Source organism: Elephantulus edwardii, unplaced genomic scaffold, assembly GCF_000299155.1.
Source record: "Elephantulus edwardii isolate Elephantulus edwardi_28Jun2011 unplaced genomic scaffold, EleEdw1.0 scaffold00429, whole genome shotgun sequence".
In the NCBI taxonomy this organism is placed as follows: Eukaryota; Metazoa; Chordata; class Mammalia; order Macroscelidea; family Macroscelididae; genus Elephantulus; species Elephantulus edwardii.
This window is the reverse complement of record NW_006400179.1, coordinates 84,961-105,255: the sequence shown is the minus strand read 5'-3', so window position 1 is coordinate 105,255 and position 20,295 is coordinate 84,961. Positions and strand designations below refer to the sequence as shown.

General features: G+C 38.9%; 1 protein-coding gene across 1 annotated transcript in view; it reads left to right on the top strand.

Moving 5' to 3' along the window:
* Positions 1–328: 328 nt before the first annotated feature.
* Positions 329–20,295, top strand: part of SECISBP2 (SECIS binding protein 2) — a 49,592-nt gene continuing 29,625 nt past the window's right edge. Inside the window, exons 1-6 of the mRNA XM_006902566.1 lie at positions 329–364; positions 1,487–1,632; positions 11,622–11,862; positions 13,253–13,373; positions 15,153–15,385; positions 19,449–19,530. Of these exons, the coding sequence (XP_006902628.1) occupies positions 329–364; positions 1,487–1,632; positions 11,622–11,862; positions 13,253–13,373; positions 15,153–15,385; positions 19,449–19,530 (859 nt within the window). The remainder of the gene's footprint in view (positions 365–1,486; positions 1,633–11,621; positions 11,863–13,252; positions 13,374–15,152; positions 15,386–19,448; positions 19,531–20,295) is intronic.

Below are 20,295 nucleotides of genomic sequence, written 5' to 3'. Positions count from 1 at the left end.
AACTCCGCAGCACTTAACCACAATATATAATACTTCAGGGCTCTTTTTATGTGCACAGCCTAGGGAGGTCGAGGATCAGAAGTAGGATATCTGACAGCAGCACTTCAGCAGGATAGCCTCAGCCCATCCTTAGAGCAGCCACAAGCGACGACAGCGCGCAGGTTCCCCTTACCCTACATGCACTTCCGGCCAGGAAGAAGGGGCGAGACCAGGCGCGATTCTGTGACGCAATTCCTGGCGTCTCTTCCGCCAAAAGTGGACTACGTAGAGATAGTCGCTTGTGCTCCCCTCTACTAACAGCGTTCTGGCCTACTCTCAGCCGTCCGTCATGGCCTCGAAGCGGCCTCAGGAGCCTTCAGGCGAGGTGAGACGGCCCCGGCGTGTCCTAAGCCCGGAGCTCCGGCGGGCGCGGGACTGCGCTGCTCCCACCTGTTCTCCAGGCCTCGCCCCCCCCCCCCCCCCCGGCATAGTGGGCGTTCGAGGGGCCAGAACTCCCAAAAGCGCTGCTACATCTTCACGCGTTGGCAACCGGCGGCGTCAGCCAGGGGCTGATGGCGCCACCAATCTTCGGGGTCGCAGACTTTACAGGATTTAGAACTATAATGCCAGATATTGACTAACTGTTGCTTTACTTCATTCCAAATGTGTGAAGTCTTGGAAGTTTTTTCCCTCTGAAGAGACGGTAGTCCACTTTAAAACGCTTTCGCTCATTCATTGCTATCGAGCTGTACCTGCTGACCTCCATTGGTTTTTCAGAGGCTGTAACTGTCAGGCAAGGACGAGCGCCTGGTGGATTCGAACTGCCAGAGAGGCGCCGCCATTGGGTTAGATGTGCGACTTCTGACCTGCAAAGCTGCCTGAAAACATTTTAGATTTTAAAAACAAGACATTTTCACCTACCTGTACGTATTGCTGCCCGAGATGAAGCACTGGCAGTCTCATAAATTAATGCTTAACTAAATGGTATGACGATAATCTTAGTATAGGTAAATTTCTTAACATAAAAATGAGGCGGGGGTGGTTAGTCACAAATTTTTATTCAGATACAAGCTTCTGAATATATTCAGGCTAATGATGGCGGGACGATTTTCTAGCAAAACATGTTTTTTCCTTTTCAACATAATACAAATCATACTTTTGACTTTTGAGAAAGCTAATGGAAATAAGATTTACAGTGTATTTTATGTGTTAAGTGAAACATTCTACTACAATGCTTGGTTATCTTTAACCAAGCTTGAATGGTAAATTTATCAAGATTACAACTTTAAGGAAACTCCAGTGTGATTTTCACTGTTTAATCTGAGTTGAGTTTTATTTCCAATTTAATTGTCATTGTTTCAACTTTAAACATTTTGAAGACTTTTTTTAATTAAAACCTTTTTCGGACCATTATAGAGTTGCTACTATTCACAAAACAAAAACTGTTTGCTTTTGGATGATCTCGGAATTTATGTAGCCAAAAACTCCTTTCCCCCCCCCCCCCCAGGGCATCAAGTTATCAGCAGATGTCAAACCATTTGTTCCAAAATTTGCTGGTCTAAAAGTCGTATGGTCAGAGCCCTCAGAAGCATGTGTCTTCCCAAGCTGCGCATCTACCTACTATCCATTTATTCAGGAACTCCCAGTGCCTGAGTATGTATTTTTCTTAATAACACTATAGTACTTTATTTCTTATAATGGTAATTACACATCCAGATATGCAGCAACATACCTTTACAATTCTGTACAGTGACTAAAGAATATGCTTCTCAGTTAAGAAGGATCTGAGTGAACAGCAGTTTGACTGTTTGTTTAATTGTTGTTAGGTACTGACAGTTTCCAGTTGATAGTGACACACTGTGCAACAAATCCGAATCCTGCCTGATCTGCCTTCCATCCTCATAATCTCCATTGTGCTCGTTGTTGGAGTCACTGGGTCTGTTCATCACATTGAGGATCTTCCTCTTTTTAGCTCATCCTTTACTTTTCTAAGCATGATGTCTTCCTCCAAGAACTGACCCCTCCTGATTACATAGCCAAATTATGTAAGATGAAGTGTCATCATCCTTGCTTTGAGGCAACACTCTGATGGCGCTTCTTCCAAACAGATTTGTATGTTCTTTTGGCCATGTGTGCATGGTATATTCAGTATTTTTTGCCAACATCTCTATTCAAAGGTATTAATGAAACTATAATTAAGCTTTCCATTTTCCTATTTTTCAAAAGAACCAAAACTCAAATAATTTTGAAACATAAAGCTATTCTGAACAATTATTCTATATGCATGTGAGAGGATGATTCTGAACACACCTTCCTGTCCCCCCCAAAATTATCCCCAAAAAAACTCAAAGAAGCCTAGTTAAAATGAATTATTTCAAGAGAAGAAGAGGGAAGAGAAAGGAAGATCAACCATTGACTAATCTGAACATGATTGCCCTCTCTCTTTTTTTTATTGTGATACCCCAAAGTTGACCTTTTTGGTTTAGTTGGCCAGATAGAGCTCTTCCAGATTTCTTACTTTAGGCTAGTGAACATGTCCAGGGCTGTATCTGTTGAAAGCATGTCAGTTAGTATTTCATCAATTCCTGGGGTCTTATTTTTTGCTGATACCTTCAGTGCAGCTTGAACTTCTTCATTACTATTGGTTCTTGATCATATGCTTCTTCCTGAAATGGTTCAGTGTTGACTACTTCTTTCTGGTACACTGAGACTGTACCATCTATCTTTGGATGCTTTTGAGTCATTCATTATTTTGCCTATAGAGTCCTTCAGTAGTGAAACTTGAGATTTTAATTTGTTCTTCAGTTTTTTCATCTTGAGAAATGCCATGCATGTTTCCCCCTTCTGGTTTTCTAACTTCAGTGTATTTCCTTAGAATGCTTTGTTTTGCCTTCCTGAGCTGCCCTTTGAAATCTTCTATTCATCTCTCTTACTTGGAAATTTCTTTCCTTTGTTTTGACTTCTTTGTAACAAATTTATAGTCACTTCTGATGTCTAGTTTGAAATTTTCTTTCTTCTGTGTCTTTACCTTTTGTTCACTCATTAGTATTTAGTGCATCAAATCTATTCTTGAGGTCTTTTTTTTTTTTTTTTCTTCAAGTGGTATAGACTAGCCTATAGGTTATATTTTGATGATCTATTCCACAGTCATCCCCTGGCCTTCTTTTCCACAGCTACAATCAATCTGATTTTCTATGTGGTCCATCAGGTGCGGTCCATGTGTACAGTTGTCATTTATGCTTTTTAGAAAAGATATTTGCAATGAATAAATCATTGTATTAAATTCTGTCATTTGGTCACTTGCCTCATTTTTGTCACCAAGACTATATTTTCCAACTATCATTTCTTCTTTGGCTTTGGTAGCTGGTGTGTATATTTGAATAATAATTATACTCATAGATCTTCCTTCCCTGAGTATTGAATAATATCCTGTGAAACTGTGAAGTGCAATGAACTATAAATCTAGTTGTGGGTATCCTATAAAGTATAATTCTTACTTGGACCCACAACCAACACCCTTGGTACCAGCAGTCAGGAAATCAGGAGACAGACATATGGCACTGAGAAAGTCTGTAGTCAGGGACCTCCAAATTACTGAGGAGCAGTAATGTCAGTTTGAGACTAAGGTGCGTCTGATACAGGCTTTGGTCTTCCCAATCACTTGATATGTATCTGAGAGCTGGACGATGAATAAGGCTTACAGAAGAATGAATGCCTTTGAGCTGTGGTGTTGGAGAAGAGTAATGAATAACCTATGGATTGCAAAAAGAACAATTATGTCTTAGAGAAAGTGCAGCCAGAGTGCTTCTTGGAGGCAGAGAAGATAAAGCTTCATCTCACATACTTTGGAGTTGTTGTTAGGAGAGGTTTATACCTTAGAGAGAGACATCATGCTCAGAAAAGTGGAGGGTTGTTTAAGGAGAGGAAGAGCCTCAACCAGGTAGATTGATACAGTGACTGACACAATGTGCTCTGATATGTCAGAAAGTGAGGATGGCACGGGTTAGGACAGGGTTCAGATATGTGTTCCTAGAGTCGCTATGTCCTGTATATACACCACTTGATGGTTCCTAACAACTCATTGAAAAAATATTGTCCTTTTTTTTTTCTTTTTTTTTTTTGTGTGTGTCTTCCAATCTGCAGGGTTCATCTTCTGGCCTATATCCCAGTTTTTTAAGTTAGTTATAGACTTTTTGGAGGCCATTTATTTCATAAGTGAATAGCTAGTACTTCCTAGTCTGAAAGATCTGTTGAAACCTGTCTACGTTGGGTAATCCAGCTGGTATTTGAAATAACAGTGGCTTAGCTTCCAGCAGCACAATAATAGACAAGCCACCATAGTCCAACATACTGACAAATAAGTGCCATATCCACAAGAGTAAAATATGAAACAAAGCAGACAAATAAAAACAAACAAAAACACCAAAAAACCCCATAACACACACTCCTATGGATAATAGAAAATAAGCTCTGTCACCTGGGATGGTGTATCTGCCAGTTGAGCAAAAGACTAGAGTTGGAGATGTGGCCAGGTGAGAGTTTCTATGCTTCTGAATGATGGCCAGTGCTCCAGGAGGTGAGCCAGATCACTTCTGGTCTAGAAGTATGTCGAGGTATTGGTAACCCAGCTTGGGGAAGAGTTCCTGCTACCTCAGAAGTCAGCCTGGCTAAAGATGGTGTCGTTCCCTCTTTTGGACACAGTACCCAGAAAGAGTAATTAGAGATGGCTAGCATAAAGAGAGAGTCACTGCTGAACTGAGCTGTACCAAGGATGACATACCCTGCAAAGGGTGCCTTCTGCTAGTATGACCACCCATTGTGCCAGTAGGATGCCTAGTGAGAAGGAAGGTCCCCAGACAGGAGCAATGCCCCTACTAATTCATGGACTCACTTGGAACAGAGTTCCGTATTTGTTACCAATCAAAAACAGATCCAATGGAGGGCAGAAATTATATCATTAATATTTCATGCAAGTAAAATTTTGCTGGATTATTTAAGACTGATTGTAACAGTATATCAACAGAGAACTTAAATAAAATTCAAGTTGTATTTGATGTTAGATGGATCAAATGCAACTTGAATTTCTGTAAGTTTGGCTGAAACAGAGAATACCAGAAAGATATTTCCTTGTGTTTCATTGACTAGAGAAAGGCTTTTGAGGGGAGCTCTGGTGGCCTAGTGGCAAGGAGCTGCAACTACAATCCCAGAGGCACACAGTTCGAATCCACCAGATGCTCTGCCGGGAAAAGGAGGAACAATCTCCTCCTGTACCAGACAGATCTGATTTGACGGTACACTCACACACACACACACACACACACACACACACACACACACAGAAAGGCTTTTGACTGTATGGATCATAACAAATTGTGGATAACATTGAGAAGACTGGGAATCCCAGAACACTTAATTGTGATTCTGTGAAATCTATACATAGACCAAGAAGCAGTTGTCGGAACAAAACAAGATACTATTTGTCTTCAGTATGGATTAATTCTATCTCCACATTAAAATAACAAAACATTCTTACCATTGGACCAGTAGGCAGCATTACTATAGAAGAAGTAAAGATTGAAATTGTCAATGATTTCCTTTTCTTTGGCTCCACAATCAGCACTCGTGATAGCAGCAGTCAAGAAATCAAAGAAATGTTGCATTGTGAAAATGCTGTTAAGGACCTCTTTAAAGTACTGAAGAGGAAGAATATTGGTTTGAAAGCTAAGGTGTGCCTGATGCAATCTATTTGCTTCCTGTGCACCTGAAAGTTGGACAGTGAATAAGGATGACGGGAGAATAATTCATGTCTTTGAATTATGGTGTTCAAGAAAAGTACTGAATATCTCATGGACTGCTAAAAGATCTAACAAGTCTTAGACGTGCAACCAGGGTGCATAGAGACAAGGATGGTGAAAGTTCATCTCACATACTTTTGTCATATTGTCAGGTCATGTAGCCCATAGAAAAAGACATCCTCTCGGAAAGGTAGAGGGTCACTGTAAAAGAGGACAACCTTCAACGAAACAAGTTGACCCGATTGCTGTAACAGGATTTTAGCATAGTGGACATCATGAGAATGTGCAGGCAGGATTTCAGTCTTTTTTGTTCATAGGGTCTTTGAGTTGTAGTCAACTTGATGGCACTTAGCAATAGAAAAGATTGATCTACAGCGTTGATAATTTTTGATGGAAGTTGGTTAAACCTGGCTTTGAATGGGGTGGAGGGGAGGCGGGAGAGTAACAACTTCATGTGGGGAAAAAACCAATAGCTTAATGTTTTGGTTAGGGATTTTTTTAAGGTTGGTGTTTTGGGTTTGTATATAGGTAAGAAAATCTAAAAATCAGAATTTTTGTGTACCATAGAGTAAGAACCAAACCATAGCTCACACTCTGGTGGGTTTTCTGAGGCAGTTACTTGTATGGGAGGAGAGTGCCCATCCTCCTGCAAAGCAGCTGGTGGCCTTGAACTATGTGCCTTTGAGATTACAGTGTAGCTTCTTGCCACTAGACCACCAGAGCTCCACTAAAATCAGAGTTGTTGTTGATTGCCTTTGAGTTGTGCACAGTTCATAGCAACCCTATGAACAAAAGACCTGAGGGCCTTCTATAACTATTGTTTCTCCATAGAGTTTCCAGAGGCGTGTGGTTTAGGAAGTGAATGCTACTTCTGTTTCCAAACCTGTCTTAAACTGAGAGCTCCACCAAACTGTCCATGGTGGACAGCCATTATTGGCATTTGAGGCCCCAGTGGCACAAGGTTCAACATCACAGCAAACCTAGATTACCTCAGCATAGCAAATTGACAGAAGAGTGCTGTACAATTTAGAAGAATGTTCTTCTAAAATACAATTCCTCTGGCTCAAATTTTAAATAAAAGGACCCTCCAGGAGGTCTTGTTGACTCTAAGAAATCCAACCAGACATTCCACACTGACCCTCAGCCAAAACAAAAGAGCCCATCTTAGAGAGTCCAGCTGCCACTTCACCCAGTCTCCAAAATGGAGACAAGGGTTTGACCTTAAATGCAAGTGTCCTCCAGGAGATCTTGCTGACTCTAAACAAGAGGATTAACTAAAACAAACAACCCACACAGATCTTCAATCAAAACAAGAGCATCATTTTACAGAGTCCAGCAACTTCAAGTCCAAAATGTTGTTGTTAAATGTCATCTAGTACCAACCCTATAAACAAAAGACCTTAACCTTGTTCTAGAACTATTGTCCTTTTTGTAAGTTCACAGAGTTTCCACAAGCATGTTTAGGAAGTAGGTGTTATGCCTGCTTCCAAGGCTGTCTTAATCTGTGAGCTCTACCAAACATTGTCAACCATGTGTAACCATTATGGCATTTGAGAGACCAGTGGCACACTCACTGTTCAGTATCACAGCAATCCAAAGTTACTTCAGTACAGAGAAATGACAGAACAGTCCTGTACCACTGAGGAGAATGTTCATTTCAAACACAATTGAAACCAAGGCCTGCAGGCCTGTGACTCTTGGGCCTAAATGAATTTTAAAAGACCCCAGCCCTGTGCACCAGGCTCTCATTGACTCCAACAAGAGGCTTCTGGACAACCAAAATAATCCAGAGCTGACCTCTGTCCAACACAGGACTCATCACTCCAAAGCCATATGTGTCTTAAAAGACTGATTTTCCCTTTGTTGTTGTTTATTATGTGCCATCAAGTTGCTTGCAACTCATAGAGACCTAAATGCCGTTCTATCCTGTGCCAACCTTGCCGTCTCAAACACATTCATTCCCATCACTGCACTCACAGAATCAATCCATCTCGTCAAAGTTCTTCCTCTTCTGTGCTGTCCCTCCACTCTCCCAAACATAATGGCCCTCTTCAAGGACCGGTCCCTCCTTGCAACATGCCCAAAGTATGTCAAACTAAGCTTCAGAATCCTTGACTCCAAGGAGCATTCTGGCTTCACCCTCTCCAGGGCAAACCTGTTTGTTTTCCTAGCAGTCCATGGTATATTCAACTTGTCTCCAGCACCACAGCTCAAAGGCATCAATTCTCTTTCTATCATCCCTATTCACTGTCCAACTCTCTGATGCATAGCACGTAATTGCAAAGACTGTAGCCCAGATCAGGCGCACCTTAGTCTCCAGCCTGACGTCATTGCTCTTCAGTACTCTTGAGAGGTTCCTCACAGCCGACTTTCCCAATGCAATTCGTCTCCTGATTTCCTGGCTGCTGTTACCAAGAGTGTTGACTGTGGAACCAAGTAAACGGAAACTGTTAACTATCTCAATCTCTTCACCATCCATACTGATGCTGCCAATTGGCCCAGTGGTGAGAATCTTTGTTTTCTTGGTGTTGAGCTTCAATCCATATTGAAGGCTGCAGTTCTTTTTTTTTTTATTATTATTTTTTGTGCATGTACCGTATGCTGTTCTTGACCTTCTGCTGCAAGTGCTTCAGGTTCTCCTCAGTTTCAGCAAGCAGGGTTGTGTGATCCACATAATACAGGTTGTTAATGACTCTTCCACCAATCCTGATGCCACATTCCTCCTTCTACAGTCCAGTGTCTCCGATGAGCTGTTCTGCATACAGATTGAAAAGGTATGGACACAAAATACATGCCTGATGGATCCCCTTCTTGATTTTGAATCATCCAGTGTCGCCCTGCTCTGTTCTGATGACTGCTACTTGGTCCAAGTATAGGTTTCACATTAGCACAATCAGGTGTTCTGGGAATCCCATTCTTCTCAGAGTCAGCCATAGCTTGTTGTGATCCACACAGTCAAAAGCCTTTGCATAGTCAAGGAAGCACAGATAGACATTCTTCTGGTATTCTCCGCTTTGTGCCAAGATCCATCTAACATTAGCGATACTATCCCTAGTACCACGACCTCTTCTCAATCCAGCCTGCACATCTGGAAGTTCTCTGTTGACATATTGTTCCAAATGTTTTTGGATAATTTTCAGCCGAATCTTACTTGGATGAGATATCAATGATATTGTTTGATAATTTCCACACTATGTTGTTGGGTCACCTTTCTTTGGAATGGGAACAAATATCAATCACTTTTTTAGCATCAGTGTATTCACTCTCTTGGACAAATAGGAGAGCATACTGCATTGTATTTATTAGTAGGAAATATAGTTTGAAGATTCATTTGTACATAAATCTTAGCAATATATATCTCTAGCAGAGAGAAAGTGGCAAAAGAAGGAACAAAATAATATCATTTTCAAGTTTTACCATTTGAAAATCTTGCTAGAACATTATTTTGAACTCTCAACCCAGGGCTCTTTTTTGTGTGGAACATACACTAGATGTTTTATGTATGTTAATGGAGATGGTTTTTGCTTTTTTACAGATTTTTATTTTAAATTCAAAATTTGTGTTGAAAAAGGCTGATAAAGTGAATCCTATTCACTTTTTCTTTTAAAAATTGATGCCTTTGAGCTGTGGTGCTGGAGAAGAGAATTCAGTGAACCATAGACTGCTAAGAAAACAAACAGGTTCATCCTGGAGAGGGTTAAATCGGGCTGCTCCTTGGAGGCAAGGATTCCAAGACTTCTTCTGACATACTTTGGACATGTTGCAAAGAGGGACCAATCCTTGGAGAGGGCCATCATGTTTGGGAGGGTGGAGGGATAGTGCAGGAGGGGAAGACCCTCTATGAAGTGGATTGATTCAGTAACCGGGGTAATCCGTAACCGGGATGGTTGTATTGGAGACAGTGCGATTGGCATAGGACAGAGCAGAGTTTAGGGCTGTTGCACATATAGGGTCGCTATGAGTTGCATGCGACTCAATAGCACATAACAACAACAACAATGACAAAACTTCATTCTACTGTTACCTGAATTTGAAAAATAAAAATGTTAACCTTAATTTTGTAGTTTTGTTAGGTCAGTATCAACTCTACTGCTGTGTGAGAACCTGTACACTTTACCCTTCCTTTGATATGTTTAAACTTGTTTCCTTTTGTATATATGTGTGTTTCTGCATCATGTGATTGAAAATATTTTATCAAGGAAAAGAAGATATTCTGTCTAGCAAAAAAAACAAGCAAAATAAAACTAACCTGTTGCCTGTGGAGTCCACCCAAACTCCTGGCCACCCCATGGCTATGCCCTGGCCACCAGTGTGCATTTGTGCTCCTTAGGGCTTTCTTGGCTGTGATCTTTCAGATGCAGATTGCAAAGCCTTTCTTTCATTGCCCCAGTAGGTAGGTTTGAACCCCCAGTTTTAAATTACCAGGTTAGTACACATTGTGTCACCTAGGAACCATTCCATTAGATTCCAGATTTACCTACTGAAATGCCTCATTTGATTTCTTGACTGCTGCTATCATAGTGCTTTACTTGATTGCTCTTGGAAAAGTTAGTATCCCTTGAGCCACTGTAGCCACAATAGTCCACAGAACATAATAAGATGTTGGTGGACTTGGAGCAGGGCAAAAGTTGGAAAAAGCCATTTGGAGGCCTGAGGGGTTGGTTCGAGTGGGTATTTAGAAGCTCCTAGCAGATATTAAGGTTTTTATGGCCATTTTGTTCAGAATAGCTGAGAGAGGCGTTCTCAGGTGTTTTGATAGAGTAAAAGATTGCTAGAGCTGATAATTGCTGTTTGTTAAAATACAGTCCTTCCATGAGATTCCCAACTCATGAAGAAATATCATCTTTTGCATACTAAGAAAGAAATACAGGTTTTATTTGACTTTTAATTAAGGACATCTCTTAGATAAGATGCATTATTTAAAAAAACTAGGGTGTTTTTCCCCCCAAAATAATAAGCTACTTAATAATGATATGAAATATAAAACAACTATGAGGTATCATCTCACCTCAGTCAGAATAGCAGAATTTAACAGAACAGCAAGCAACAAATGCTGGCGAGGTTGTGGAGAAACTGGAACCTTTATTCACTGTTGGTGGGAGTGTAAAATGGTGCAACCATTGTGGAAGGTGGTATGGCACTTTCTCAAAAAGTTATAAATAGATACCATTTGACCCTGCAATTCCACTACTGGGAATATACCCCAAAGAGACCATAACTGACATCCAAGCAGATACATGCACACCCATGTTTATTGTGGTTTTGTTCCTGGTAGCAAGGAGTTGGAAACAACCTAAGTGCCCATTAACAAACGAATGGATAGAGAAGCTGTGGTATATTCACACAATGGAATATTACACTGCATTGAAAAACAAGGAACTCGTGCAATATTATTCAAAATGGTGACCTGGAGGACATTATGCTGAGTGAAGTATCTCAGTCAAAAAAGGACAAATACTGCATGGTGCCACTGTTGTGAAACAGGACTGACCTCGGGGTTGGGGAGAGACTGAGAAAGATGGGTTCAATAATGTGTACTGCATTGAAACAGATGAGGGAGAAAACTGTTTAAAAGGGATAAGTGATTAGGTATTATTGTCATGACAGGAGTCCAGAACGAAGGCTGCATAGTGGAGTGGAGCTGGGAAAGGGTTTGTAAAACAATGAAAGATTTTTTCTTTTACTTTTCCAAGAGGATAATGTACTAGGGGGTAGGGTTGGGAAGGGAGAAAACTGCAACAATGAATGAATGGAAATCCAGAGTCTCTGTAAATTTTCACTGAAATTAATAATAAATTTTAAAAAATGATATGAAATAGTTGACTAAAATTTATACTTTGTATTTAGGCAGAAAATATATACGGAAGATGTAAACCTTGGAGCTTCAACTTTTCCACCTCAGTATTTGTCTCCAACTGTTCATCCATATACCTGTTCTTACACTCTTGAGTCTGCACAAAATGTTTGTTCAGTGCCTGATACTCAGTATGAATATAAACAACGCAATTGTTATCAAGGTTTCCAAATGGTTAAACCCCAAACTGAACACATGTGCCCTCTCCCTCAAGAAACAAAAAGCCTAGCAAAGGTAAGTAAGTACATGCTTTGATAATTCTTGTGTCTGTGAGTTGGTTATTTTAATGTTACGATATAAAAAATTGGTAAATTTGTTCATGATAATTATCATACTCAAGCATTTCTTAGTGTTTTCATAGTTTTAAAAATTATCTTTTTGTGTGTGTGTAATTTTAATGAGAACTCAGAAAAGATTGGATTTTTAAAAATTTTATTAATTTTAATGAAAATTTACAGAGATTTTGGATTTCCATTCATTAATTGTTGTACTTTTCTCTCTGCCCACCTTCCCCCCCTAGTTTGCTCCTCTCTTTGGAAAGTAAAAGAAAAATTATTTTATTGGTATACTATCCCCTCCTCGCCCCACTGCCCTGAGTACACTCCACTATGCAACCTTAATTCTGGACTTATTATTAATTGTGTGTGCGTGTACCGTCAAATCAGATCTGACTGGTACAGGAGAATATTGCTCCTCCTCCTCTGGCAGAGCATCTGATGGATTCGAACCATGTACCTCTGGGATTGCAGTGTAGCTTCTTGCCACTAGGCCACCAGAGCTCCCCAATTCTGTACTCTTGTAACCATAATATCCTATCATATATTGCTTTTAAACTGTTCTCTCCCTCATCTGTTTCGATGCAGTATACATAATTTATCCAGTTTTTCTCAGTCTTACCCCAACCCTAATGTCAGTCTCATTCTACAACAGTGTCATCATGCAGTATTTGTCGTTTTGTGACTGAGATATTTCATTCAGCATAATGTCCTCCAGGGTCACCCATTTTGAATAATATTGCATGAGTTCCTTGTTTTTCAATGCAGCGTAATATTCCATTGTGTGAATATACCACAGGTTCTCTATCCATTCGTTTGTTGATGGACACTTAGGTTGTTTCCAAATCAGTAACATGGGTGTGCATATATCTGCATGGATTTCAGTTACGGTCTCTTTAGAGTATATTCCCAGTATTGGAATTGCTGGGTCAAATGGCATTTCTATTTGTAACTTTTTGAGAAAGCGCCACACCACTTTCCACAGTGGTTGCACCAGAAAAGTTGGGTTTTCATTCATTCATTTATGCACATTTCTTCCTTTCCTCTCTCCCCCCCTCCCCAATTTACTATGTAATACATTTCTTGTTCCAGATTATTATCATAATGCCTAATCATACATTCCTTTCATAAAGTCTTTTCTTTCATCTGTTCCAGTTCAGTGTTCATTATCTAGCCACTCTTTCTTGTTCTCCCCTCTCCTCCTATGTCAATCCTATTTTATAACAGTAGTCTCATGGAACATTTGTCTGTTTTTATGTAACCTTTCTAAAAAGGATGACTATGTGTGAATTTGCAATTTAAGATTGTTTTAAATAGTGGTAGTTATTTCATTTTAATCTTTCCTGCAGAAGAAAACATCTGATGAGTCAAAGTTTAACAGTAAAAAAGCTGGTGGAGCTCTGTCATCTGATATAAAATCAGGTAAAGATTCCCATCATATATCCATTCACACTGAAAATAGCTTAAAATCAGATAAAAATAACACCTCTAAAATTGAGATTTGGAGGTCCCTCAAACTGAACTTGTCAGACCTCATGTTATGTTCTGGAGGCCTTGTCTCCTGTTGTGTTGTGGGCTCTGGGAATCTGCCCTTAAAGTGTTAATACTTCTCTACTCAGGTACAGCTAGCAAAGGGTATATATACCAGGCAAGTGACCACAGCTTTCAAATCAGGTCCTTAAGTAAAAATAGTGTATACACCTTTGTGTTATATTTGATCATACTCATTCTTGAAATAACTTCTCTCGTGTTTTATTAAATCCAAAATCCCACTTCTGTGGAATCCGTTATTATTAAGTCTGTACTGTCCATTTTTCTCCCTTGCAACAGCCAGTAGATTCAAATTGCAAATCTTTTGGTTAGTGGCTAGATGAATTATATACTGCAGCACCAGTGTACCTTGCTATTATATTGGGACATTTTTAATAGAAGAAAGAATTTAATTGTAGTTTAAATCCCATCCCATATAATACCAAACTTGGGGCTTTGTAGTTACTCAGAGTATACTATTTTTATTTGTACCTGAGGTCACGTCTGTTTCAGGCTTGAAAATAGCTGTTCTAGCCTTTAGCTGAAAGTTAAATTCTCTGGTGTCTTTTGTTCCCCCTTGTAAGTTATTTATTCATGCAGTTTGAGCACAGATATCACCTTTTTGTGTAATAACTTAAAACTTACGGTCTAAACATTATTTCCATACATGACCAGTTCTTGGAGAGGGTTTATCATTCTTGGGAGAGTTGAGGACAGCACAAGAGAGGAGGACCCTCGATGAGATGGATTGATTCAGTAACTGGGGTAATAGGGGTAGGTGTGTCGGAGCCAGTAAGATTGGCATAGGGTAGAGCAGGGTGTAGGACTATTGTACTTAGGTTAGGCTTGCTATGAGTCGCAGGCGACTCAATGACAAATAATAGCATAACTGTATGTATATAAATATACAAAAGATGTATTTACACATACAGCTATATAAGTATATTAAAATTACCGGTGTAAGTATTAAAAATATTTGCATGTACAATTTCTGTTACTTGATTTGTAAATATTTCTTTCTTTGACTTTATTGACTCATAAGTTATCAGGGCTATGAAAGGAATGTTTGCTAGTAAATTGTAGTAACTCTGGCTTTATCATGAAATATAGGAGCTTTGTGGTAGTGCACTTTATATCATCATTCATTTTTATTTGAAGGAATAAGGTGGGAGAAACATTGTAAGTTGAATTCTGCTTATCTTAACCAGTTTGGTGGTAAAAATAAAAGAGGAGCTGGGGAATTTTATATACTTAAATGTATTGTGGTGTTGTTGATTGCCTTCAAGTCGAGCAGGACTCATAGTGACCATATGAACAAAAGGCCTGAAACCCCTCCACAACTGTTGACAGTTTTGAAAGTTCATAGAGTTTTCGGAGGCATGTTGTTTAGGAAGTGGATGCCATGTGCAAAAATTTGAATATGTCTTTTAAAAATAGTTAAAGTGTCCAGCTGCATCTTGAAGTTGAGGTAGATATCATGTACATTCAAAGTCCTCTTCATGTTTGTTTGAACTATCTTTGGGTTTTCTGCATTGTGGTCCCACCAGAGTGATTAGTCCTTCTGAGTATTCATGTTTGGTAGCATTACAGAAAAGATAACAACTCTAGCTTTATTTAGGGTACTGTTGCCCTAAATACCAAGCAACTTTTCTCTGTACAATTCAGACTAAACAGGTCAATACATGATACGTAAATTTTGACACCTGTCGTTCATATTTACAGATGGCTATCATAAACGAACAGACAAGAAATCCAGAATCATTGAAAAGTGTGGATCTGCCTCCAAATCTGGACTTGCATTTACCAGGTTGGACTTCCCTGAACTACATGGTTCAGAGAACAGTGGCGTATCAGAGATACCAAAGCAATCCACATGGGGCCCTTTGCGACCTACTACACCCAACATTTCTCTCTTAAAAGAAGTAGAAGAACCACCTGAAGTGTTATTAAAGGTCAGTTAATGTTCTTCCCCTTCTTCAGTGGTAATAGCTTAAAATCAGCCTACCAAATCTACTAGGCTGTGTTAACTCCCATGCATTCATTCTTGCATCATTAATGAAATAGAAATAATTTCTTGTTAAGTTACTGTGAGAAGTGAGGTCGGTTCATTTATGATAGTCACTTCCTTTGGTCATCATGTATTATATGCCCTTTATACCTGAATGTTGACTTAGAGGTATGTGGCTAGCACAGGAATCCTGGAGCTTTGTGTCTTCATTAAGAGAGAGAGAAATTAAAAAACTGCAATGTCAGTGGGTTCTTCACAGTTCCATAGCTCCCCACTTAAGTGTTCAGTATTTGTGGGATCCCTGGCCAGGGAGCACATGTAATCCAAAGGGTGATGTGCTAGGTGGGAATATGATATATTTGGACATGAAGTAATGTATATTTAACATATAGATTGCCTTCTTTCTTGGATTGTAATTTTTTTTAATTGTAATTTTTTTTGTCTTCCAAAAGAAACTTTCTTTCCTGATGAATAAGTAAATTTATTGCTGACTTCCTGTTTCATTAACCAACATTTCACATTTACAAAAATAGTAAGAAACCTACCATCCAACTATTTTTTGTGTAGTAACAATGTATGTTTGGTAGTAACTATCACTTAGGTGCAAGGCAAAAGTAACACTTGCTGTGAGCAGTTAAGTGCTGTTGCCTGGCCTGTGAATCTCTTTGTTTTGACAGAAAAGTAATGATAAGAGTTGTCTTTCATTTTGTGATTTGATGCCATCTTACACATTATTGTGTAATGCCAATTTCCCATAATTTACATGGTTAGGTGTTTGGAACCTGACCATGGTGACAAGGGGGTAGGTATATCTGTAAACCTCTACGGGTCACACTGAGTTAGAATTGACCGGCTTATCTCCAGTGATCTTTATAATTTTAGATTTAATGCATAGGTAGTTAATCTATCTTGATTTAGATTTTGTATATGATGTGTATTTTCTTTGAGTTTCCTGAAGATACCTATCAAGTTTTTTCAGCATCATTTGTTAAAGAGGCTTCATTTCTCCACTTGGTAGATTTCAAAGCTGTCTATAGGTGGATGGATTTATTGCTGGGTTCTCAGTTATATTCCACTAGTCTGTGTACCTTTCCTCAGTGTACAATACCAAGCTATTTTGACTACAGTGGCTGTATAGTAGGTTTTTGAGGAAAAAAAAGTAAGGCCTAAAAAAGAAAATAAAAATTAAAAAAAAAGAATTAAAAACAGCAGAAGTAAGGCCTTCTATTTTCTGTTATTCAGTATCACTTAGCTTATCCAAAGTCATCTTCCTTACCAAGTAAAGTTGGTGATTATTTTTCTACATCTCTTTGAAAAATGATGATGGGATCTGGATTGAGATAAATTTTAGGTTGCTTTTGGTAGTCTTGCTATTTTCTAATGTTAATATGTGTTCTAATCCATGAGCGTAGTGGTGTTTTTTCCCCCCATTTATTTATATATATATATATCTTTGGGTTTTTTGCAGTAGGTTTTTATGTTTTTCTTTGACTAGGTATTTTGTAACTCTGGTTAGATTAAGTTCCTCAATATTTCATCCTTTGGGTGGTGGTTATAAGTGGTTTCCTTATTGCCTTTACAAGTTCACTCCTAGCTCTTTGTTGGTGATAGTTTGTGCCTCCTCTTCCTAGCTCTGATGGAGCTCTCATGGCACAAAGGATTATGTTCTAAGGTTAATGAAAGAGCTTAGCCGTTTGAATCCACCAGACTGAGGAGAAAAATGGAGCAATCTACTTTACAACAAAGATTTACAACTTTACATCAATAGAGGCAGTCTTTCTCTGTCCTGTAAGATCTCTGTGACTTGGCACTGTCAGTTCCATAGTGATGGGTAAGTTTCGTTGGTTTTGGTTTCCTGCTTCTTGTTTTGAGGTACCATTGAATTGAGTACAACTTATAGCAACCCTCTGAACAACAGATCTGAACCCTCTCCTATCCTGTGCCATCTTCATCATCTCTGACACCCTTGAGCCTGTTGCTTCAGTCATTGTTTAAGTCTGTCTGGTTGAGAGGTTTTTGTCTCTTTCAATGACCCATGCTTTCCAACATGATATTCCTCTCCAGGAATAGCCTATATTAGCAACATGCCCAAAGTATGTAGATGAAGCTTTGTCATCTTTCCTTCCAAGGAACATTCTGACTGCACTTTCTTCAAAATATACCTATTTGGTTTTTTAACCATCCATGGGATGTTCAGCAGCTCTCTTCAATACCACAGCTCAAAGGCATCATTTCTTCTTCGCATCCCTATTTATTCAGATGGATAGCAAGTGATTACTTTGGAGAGGACCTTGACTGTAGACTTCCCAGTGCAGTCTATCTCTTGATTTCCTGACTGCTGATACAAGGCTCTTGATTGTGGATCCAAGTAAGACAAAGTTGTTGACAGTTTCTTTTTTCCATCTGTCATGATGCTTCCTATTGGTCTAGTATTGAGAATTTTTGTTTTCTGTTGAGATGTAATCCATATAGAAGGTTGTAGTCTTTGATTTTCTGCATCAAGTGCTTCAAGTCTTCCTCACTTTCAGCAAGCAAGATTGTGTCAGCATAAAGTGAGTTGTTGATGAGTCTTCTTCCGATCCTGATGCCACATCCTTCATAGAGCCAGTCCATCTTCTTGTATAATTTGCTCAGCATACAGATTGAATTTTGTGTGGAGAGAGGATAAAACTCTGGTGTATACCTTTCTTGATTTTTAAACCATACCATGTTCCCCTGCTCTGTTTATACAGCAATCTCTTGGTCTAGGTATTAGTTTCACATGAACACAATTGAGTGCTCTGGGACTCCCTTTCTTCTCAATATTAGCTATAACTTGTTATGATGCACACAGTCAAATGCCTTTGCATAGTTAGTGAAGCTCAAATAGACATTCTCCTCCTAACTCTTTGCTTTTAGTCAGGATCCATCTGACATCATTGATATCCCAGGTGCCAGAGCCTATTTTAAACCCAGCTTAAACTTCTGGCAGTTTTCTATGTACTGTTCTAGCCATTTTTTAATTCTCTTCAGCAGTATTTTGTTTGCTTGTGATATTAATGATATGTTTTATTATTTTCAATGTTTGTTGGATCACCTTTCTTGGGAATGGGAACCCATATGGATCTCTTCCAGTCACTTGGCCAGGCTACTGTCCTCCAAAGGACAGTTCCTGCTTCTAGGATGGCTTATTTTAAACCTAGATGAATAACAAAATTAATCAATCCCTTCATTAAAGTTCAGTATACTTTATTTGCCTCTTTTAAGGCTCTAGAGGCAGCTTTATATCTGTTTGACTGTGTTAAGGCTGTCACCCCCATTAAGGTTCTGTGAACTTTAGTTGCATTGTTAGCAAACAATCCAGCCACTGTCCAGTGATTTTGTTTGCACAGTTTCAGTCCATCACTGTGTCAGTCACAAGACTGCATGGTTAAATGGGTCGTATTATGTAATTCACTCTACTGGATACACAGTTTGATGAAGAGAAATGGTATTACTAAATGCTATGGAATATATAATTTTAAAACAAACAAAATGATAGATGGATAGATAGATAGATAGATAGATAGATAGATAGATAGATAGATAGACAGACAGACCTGTGTATATCTATCTATATATCTCTATCTCTATATCTATATCTATATATCTACACATAGATATATATATATGTGTAGATACACACACACAAATGTGCACTTTGGAATGCCTCTTAACTCTCCTGCTGTCCACCTGCCCATGGTCCCATAGCGTTTCCCCCACCCTAGCAATCAGAAAGGATTTCCTGGGGACATGAACCTGTCTTTAAAATCAGTATAAAAGATGTGTTTTTATCCTGATCAGAGGAGTAGAAAGTTCTTAGCAGTAGCTACTGGGTGAATCTTTCACTTGGGAAGAGTAAAATTTGTTGGAAGGAAGTAAACTTTTTATGTTGTGTACTTGGCATTTTCAGATTTTAAAATCAACATCTATTTTGTAAATCTTAAGAGTGCCAAATTATTTCAGACATTAACTGGTTTGCTTTTTAGGGTGAAATAGAGGTCAAAAATAAAAATCCATCTGAATCTATAGCTGATAATGCTGCTAACAGTTCCTCTTCATGTACAAGAGGTAAGAGTGTTAAAAAGATTTTTAAAAATAGATTATTTTTTTTAGGTTTATTTTAAATTCCAGTGCAATAGAACTATTTTTGTTTTGTAAAGTTTTTAAGGGTGGTAATGGGTTGTTGATAAACTAATAGCAATGTTAACCTAGAAAATTAAAGCAAATTAAATTCCACATCTCTGCTTAAGAATATGTTATTGTGCACTCTAGAGTGGATTCCGATTCCTAACAATCCTATATGACAAAGTAGAATTGCCTCATAAGGTTTTCAGAGTGTAATCTTTATGAAAGTAGATTTCCAGGTCTTTTCTCCCACAGAGGAGGTCATAGGTCTGATCGTGAAGTTGGCAGCTAAGTATTTCACTTTTGTGACATTAAGATTCCTTTTAAGGATGGGGGGGGGGAGAAATCGAAATGACATATTTATTCAATTATATGAATTTGTGGACTCAGAAATTATTAACTTAGTCTTATCCATACCAGTGGATCTTAATTTTTTTTTGGTTTTAGGGTCTCTTAGTTGTTCGCATTGCTCAGTGCTATCAGATCCATTCTATCTCAGAGTGGCCCTTTGTCCAACAGAATAAAACCCTGCCATTCCTATGCTAGCTTCACAGTCTCTGCTGTTCTCAAGCCTGTTGTTGATGTCACTGTCTATCTCATTGAGGGTCTTCCCCTCCTTCTCTGACTGTCCACCTTTCTAAGCACAATGTCCTTCTCCAGTGACTGACCTCTCTTGATAAAGTGCCCAGAATATGTGAGAAGAAACCT